This window comes from Pteropus vampyrus, unplaced genomic scaffold, assembly GCF_000151845.1.
Source record: "Pteropus vampyrus isolate Shadow unplaced genomic scaffold, Pvam_2.0 Scaffold447, whole genome shotgun sequence".
NCBI lineage: Eukaryota > Metazoa > Chordata > Mammalia > Chiroptera > Pteropodidae > Pteropus > Pteropus vampyrus.
This window is the reverse complement of record NW_011889228.1, coordinates 316258-322979: the sequence shown is the minus strand read 5'-3', so window position 1 is coordinate 322979 and position 6722 is coordinate 316258. Positions and strand designations below refer to the sequence as shown.

Genomic DNA, 6722 nt, shown 5'->3' with positions numbered 1-6722 from the left:
GGGCCCCCCATTTAGTATGAAACAGGAGGCGACCTGACGTTCTCCGTTGCTTAGATTTCATCTCATTAAAGGGACGCAGAATGAAGTGAACGGCAAAGAAGTAAGTTACTGCCTCAGGCTCTGGGAAAAGGAGGAAGAGCGAGAAGGGGTGGCGCGCGTGTCTTGTTACCGAGGTGCTGTGTTTCCTAACTGTATTTCTATCAGGAGAAATGAGGGTCACAGCCAGTACGCCCTCCCTGTGGCCTTTGGTGACCTTAAAATAATATGTGGACAAATGCGAAATAGAATTTTATTTACTTGATTTTTTTTTCCCACATATAAACTTTCAGTATAAAAAACATGTTTGGGCCTCCACAAATACTTTTCATTTTCAAGAAACAAATGCAGATTTACTGGCCTTTTTGTTTAAAATAATGGGCTTTTATCTGAGTGAGCAAATGGTCCCATCAAACCACTATTCTTAAATCCCCTTTAACACTTCTTATCCGCGTGTCCTCTGAAGGCAATAGAGATTCTGCTCTGAAGATATTATACTTAAACAATATTAAAATGTAGTTTTTGGTGATTGGGATACCCAACCTTTCACTGGAACCTGGGCAACCTTAAGAAAAATATCTTGTTTGAGATCCTAACGCTTCTGACATTCGGTCAGAGCCAGGAAGGTGAGTGGTACTGGGCTCTGCCAGCGTGCCTCTCTGGTCACGTGCTTGACGTCACCTTGTATGAAGTTCTTTCAAAGTCACAACTTCACTGGCCGCCATCGGGCAGGCCTTGCGGTGGGTGACCATCTCAGATCCTGTGCAGCGGGATGCTGATGAGTTCATTGAGAAAGCAGGGAAAGAGACATCAGGATCGCGTTGCCTTGGCCACACTGGAATTAGATGTCGTGAATGGTTTTATTTTACGGACAGCGCTACTCAAGTTAAAGCAGACCATGCATGCAGTGCTGACACGTGGGCATTCACCAGGAGCTTGGTGGTGGTGACCAGCTGCCTATCAGCCTTCTCTATGTGGGTCCACTTGTGCATTTCAGGAACGTCGGGGTGAGAGGAAACGCTGGGCACAGCTGTCAGCACAGCTGCTAAGTAGCACGGCTGCCACGGGAGCGCTGGAGTGCTCTCTCTGTGTGGGAAGGTTGGCTGTTGGCAAAGATGAAAAACGTCGCAGGTGTCATCTTCCAAACGCAGCACTTTTGAACAGTGATCCATTCACGGTCCAGTGATCCCCAAGCACTGCTAGGAAAGTGGTTTCATTATACTGTTCCCAAGGGTGAGTTTGTTCAAAACCCCAAGTTTAAGAGAAGAAGAGTCATCTGTCCACACAATGGATGTCGATAAACTTTTTTTTTTAGTTTGGAAAACCGATTTCCTCCGATGCCTGTGCAGCAGCTGTCTCAACTTGTCCTTGAAGAAGCTGGTGGTGAGCGTGTAGAGGATCGGGTTCAAGGCGCTGTTTACTGGCAGGAAAAAAATGACTACCCAGGAAGTGACTGTGCCTGGAGAAGAAGACAAGCATGAAAAACGGAAGTTGAAATTTTAAATAGACACCAAATACACATAACACTTGGTAGTCGATGCTGTTTTTGAGAAAGCTACCTCGTTCACTTAAGTTTTCTCTCACCGACTTGAAAACTCTTTGTTGGAAGAGCTTAAGAGCCATAAATTCAAGGTTCTACCATTTACCTTTTCTGAATTTCAGTAACTACTTCAAAGATTGTTGCGAGGCCAAATGAGGGCGATATGTAAAACACATTCAAAATTCTAAATTGCTATATAATGTATTTTTCTTGTTTTCATTGCCTTTCTATATAGAAAAATAAGAAAATGAGGAAATAATTCTTAACCAATAGAGCAGGGTTCAGGAAACTTCTGGACCAGGGGCGGATGGGACTTCAGGCCTAGCTTTAGTCCTGGAGGTGGTCTTGCTTTCGTATTCCAGCCGTTCTATGCAGAGTTCAGTCTGCTGATTTGAAGATCAACAGACAGTACATCTCCAAACTTTATGAATTCCTTTTGGGTGAAGGCTTACAAACGCTAACAGAATATTAAGGGAAAGTCCTTTGTGAGGAGGAATTTAAGGTGATACTGTCCTCTCCAGGTACATCATTTGCTTGGTAAGGATGAAATGTATTTTCCCCTTAAACGCAGCCTACTCCTAGAGTCAGACCCTTCTCAGCTATGTGACCATGGGCAAGTCACCTAGGCTCCCCAGATCCTCGCTGCCTCATCTGTGTCAGGGGGCGGATGATGATACCCGGGGCCAGAGTCAGCTCTGCGGACCAGACCTGTGACTCTCCAGCCCCACTACACTGTGCCGCCTCCTCCCATGTCATCGAGATCACTAAGAACTGCCAGCTCAGTGCCTTAGGGGGAGCGGGGGAGGGGAAGGACATCAAAAGGTATAGAAAGAAGAGCTCGGGAGGTTGTTAGAACAAACTCCACCTGTTCCAGCAGTCTCGAACCAGCAGAGCATCTTTAGTTGAAAAGCATTTATTTAATAATGCTATGTTAAAAAAAAAAATACCGTGTAAAGAAAGATACATAAGATATTGTCCCCACTCCCCTGAAGTTTATAATTTGAAAGGAGCAATGGATACATTAAAAAATAATGCTGACATGAGGCAGTTCATATGAGGCTCATAAGTGAGCTGCAGACAGAATGGAATGGGCGTTTAAGCAACGGAGTTGGATGGCAGTGGGCTGGGGAGAGGTCAGGAACGGCGCCACGGGAGGGAGTGTTTGGGTTGCACCTTGATGGACGAGAAGCCGTGTGGAGTAGGCTAGAGTCTTATGGGGTGAACGTATCACCCCGGTGAACAGAATAGCATCAGCAAAAGCGGGACATCAAAAACAAAAGTGCAGAAAAAAATGCTCCCCAAACTCCAACGGGCCTGGATTGCAGAATACGTGAGGGTGGGGAGGGGAGTAAGAAATGTCTTAATGCCGATTCCAGCACCAGGAATTTATTCTAGGAGCAGTGGAGGTCGAGCGACACTTCGGTCCTGTTGATTTTGGAATGTTAGGACATAACGCTTGGGACATTTGAGAAGCTGTGGCCGACAAGTCGGTTCACCAGGCCCCACCCGTGGCCAGCACTGTGCAGCTAACCCTGCTGTCTGCGTACAGCTGGCTCCCCCGAGCGGCCAGGCCATCTCTGCAGCTCCTGCTCTCATCACCCAGCCGAGGCTCCCAATTGGCCAGCTCGATCTCTCTCTTCTGGTCGTCGCTTCTACATCTTATGTGGCTCGAGGGACACCTATGCCCTGCTGTGTGACCAAGCTGATAGGTCAAGGGGACGCTGCGAGTGTCATGTGTCCTTTCTGCACTCAGGCATTGACAGGCCTCCCGGGGCTGCTACTTGTACATCCAACACTCACTCTTCCTTAAGGGCTTCTGGCGTGTCAGTCCCCTGCTTGCCACCGCGGTACCAAGATGGAGAAGACACAATCCCTGCCCTGGATGGACTGCCCAGGTAGACTTGCCAAAGGCCGAAACAATGCACTGAATGTGACTGACCCCAAACTGCTGGACTGAGAGTTGGGGGAAAGTCCTGAGAGGTGCCAGGCAGGTGGGATTCTGGGTCCCAGACGGGCTCCAAGTTCAGCCCTCACTAACAGGAGCCGATGAGCTCTGATGGAACAGGGAGTGAGTGAGGAATCCGGCCTCTGGGTGAGCCACTCGCATGGAACACGGAGCCGAGAGTGATGAACGAGCACATGGCCAGGGTCGTGGAACACACCGGTGCCTAGGAATCACCCCGCAGAGGCCTTGGCCCCGCAGACGGAGTGCAGGGCCTGGGGCAGCTCCTGAGCGTGAACGCTTTGATTGTTACGTGTTCTCTGTGCTAAAAGCCACTGTCTCGCTCGCTTCGTTTTTCTCTAGCTCTCATTTTGACTGTTCTTGTCTAGACTGATCCACTTCCCAGTTTCTGTCTTAGAACACTGGTTATAAAACACCGAGGAAAGAAATAACCGTTTATACTGAAGTTCTAAGTATTCGTGGAGAATTTATGGAGAATTGTAAGGCACCGTGTTCTGACCTTGTCAGACAAAGGGCATAAGGAGGCACAGTGTACTTGGGAACAGAGAAGGGACTGACCTGGTATTTCCACTCGGAAGAGGGAAAGAATTTTAATTACAAATATAGGAATCCAGCAGATGGCATCAGAGAACACTATAAAAAAGAAGCGGTTTGCAACAGCCACTTCTCGTCCAATGTGATTCCGCACTTCTGACGTCTGCAGGGCCGTTTTTTGAATGGAACAGAACATAATAATATAGGAAAACACAATGATGAGAAAAGCCAGCAAGTTCACACCTGTTGGGAAAAGCACACCTATTAACATCTCGGGTGTGCACGTCGACAGTGAAAATACTGTTACTTGGGTGTTCAGTATGGTACCTCTTCCCCTGTTCTTCCAAGAAGCATTCTTTTGTATCAGCTCACTGGTACTCGGCTAAAACCCTGAGTTCAAGGCTATAGGCTGGAATGAGTTAAAGGAATCTGCTTTGCCAGATCAGAGAGAGAGTTCAAATACATGAACGGTTTATGAAGAATTCTAGACTTCTGAAATTCCGGTCTAGGTATCACGAGGCAAATGTTAGTATTTTTAAAGCAAGAAAAAGGAGCTATTTTTTTTTTTTAGCTCTCTGAAAATTCAAAGATTTAAGGGGTTACTGTAATAATGTGTACATCCCCCAAAATAAGTATGACCCCACTCTTTTAGCTTGTAAATATGAATACGATAACCTTGAAATGTCAAGAATAGCCTTAGAAATTTTATTCCTCACTTTTGGGGGTCTTAAATAAAAACTCATACATAGAATAAAAATACATTTTTGTTTCTTTTTCTTCAGCTTGTTTACAGTAATTTAAACGAAAAAGAAATATTTAAACTAGAAAAAATAAGAAAAACTTAAAACTTCAACTATGTGAATTACTCTTTTAGGGTTAAATATGTCCAAAAGATTCTCAGTTAACATTATTATCCTGTAATGCTGACTTCTTAGTCACTTTGTTAATCTTCTTGCTTTAATAAAAATCCTGAGTGATCATCTTATTCCCTACAGTGAATATAAAATCAAATTGTTTAAAAAAAAAGGTTCATCCGAATTAGATTGTACATGAGTCTGGTGAGGTCTAGAGAGAAAGTATTATAAATTCAAAGTGTCCTGTTGCTTTTATCCAAACTGTTTCATATTCCATGGAATCTCATTATACAGCCATCCAAGAGAATTTTATAAAATTGGTTTATCTTCGGCCTCTTGTCAGAAAGTTAAGAATAAAATAAAATGACTGTGAAAAGTGACCCTCTGGTACAAATTCTGAAAACAGACTTATAGATGATCGGAAGTCTGTGCTCTGAATGCACCGTACGGGCGTGACATGGGCGATGAGAACAGGGAAACTGTTGTCCTTGAGACTTTTCTCTAAATCCAGTTCTGTACCAAAATATAAAATTAATTTTAAAATTAATTTAAAAATTCTTATATTTTTTAAGCAGAAAGAAGGGCTCTAGGACTCCTCTCATAGGTAAGACAGGTATATATAAGGGCGTGTGTGTGTGTGTGTGTGTGTGTGTGTGTGTGTGTGTGTGTGTGTTATTAACTCTATATCCATCTGGAATATGCCACAGGCACTTAAGTCCTTTCAGCTGACCTGCACGTCTTAACCGTAAGGCCCAGCCGCACCGGACGCCCTATGCCCTTCGTTGAGGCCGATTCCCGCTTCCTGGCTTGGGCCTCTGAGTCTTCTACACCTTCTCCTGGAACACATCTCTGCCTTCGCTGGCTAGTGCCTCCTCGTCCTTTGGGCCTTGGTTTGGACTCATTTCTACTTGGAGGCCTCCCTGGTCTCTGGGGCTCTGAGAACAGACTGTACTCCTCCTTCGTGATTTGTCAGCCTGTGACGTGAGGATGTGTTTACTTGTCTTCACCCTCCTTTCTGGCTGTAGGTCTTTGAGGGCCAGTCTGTTGTATCTCCAGTTCCCAGAATAGAGCTTGGCCTATAGTAAGTGCTTAATAAATCCACGTCGAATCAATGAATGGAATATAAGGTAACATAAGGTAATGTAACTTAACATCGTGTGTGTGTGTGTGTGTGTGTGTGTGTGAGAGAGAGAGAGAGAGAAAAAGGGAGAGAGACTTTCTATGAAGTGCACCTATGCTAGGAACAGCTTATAATATCCTGGGATTGACATATCCATGGAAAAAAGGGCTATAAAACAGGGTAATATGCGAGGAGTATTATTAAAACAGTGCAAATAGGGTATTTTATTTGTCAGAGGAAGGAGAGAAGGGAACAGTGGTTAGGGCCATTTTATGGTGGGCTTTAAGCGACTAACTTAAACTTGAACTTGGTAGTAGCAAGTGTAATTGAGGATCTCTGAGCAGAGGCACACAGTTCTTTCGGTCCTCGGGGGCTCTAACAGTGGTAGTGACCACATAAATAGGAGAGGAGGACCTGGAGGACAAAAGACCAATAAAGGCTAATCTAATGATTCAGGGTTCAGGTAGTAAGTTTTTAAACAAAGGTGGTGGCAGTGGGTAGAGAGACTGAAACAAATAGAAAGCAAAGGCATATTTGGATGAAAAAGAAAGGATAATAAGGCTTATTGACCACTTAGATAAAGGAGGAAAGATGAGAAGAGAGAATGGAAATGATAATACGGCCCTAAAGAGAGGACGTAGGAATGGCCTTGATTTTAAGTGAGAGCTATACCTA

The 6722-nt window shown here is 44.7% G+C and overlaps 1 protein-coding gene across 1 annotated transcript in view; it reads right to left on the bottom strand.

Moving 5' to 3' along the window:
- Nucleotides 1-1235: 1235 nt before the first annotated feature.
- Nucleotides 1236-6722, bottom strand: part of RXFP2 (relaxin/insulin like family peptide receptor 2) — a 57413-nt gene continuing 51926 nt past the window's right edge. The window contains 2 exon segments of the mRNA XM_011381652.1: nt 1236-1495; nt 4098-4316. Coding sequence (XP_011379954.1) covers nt 1236-1495; nt 4098-4316 — 479 coding nt within the window.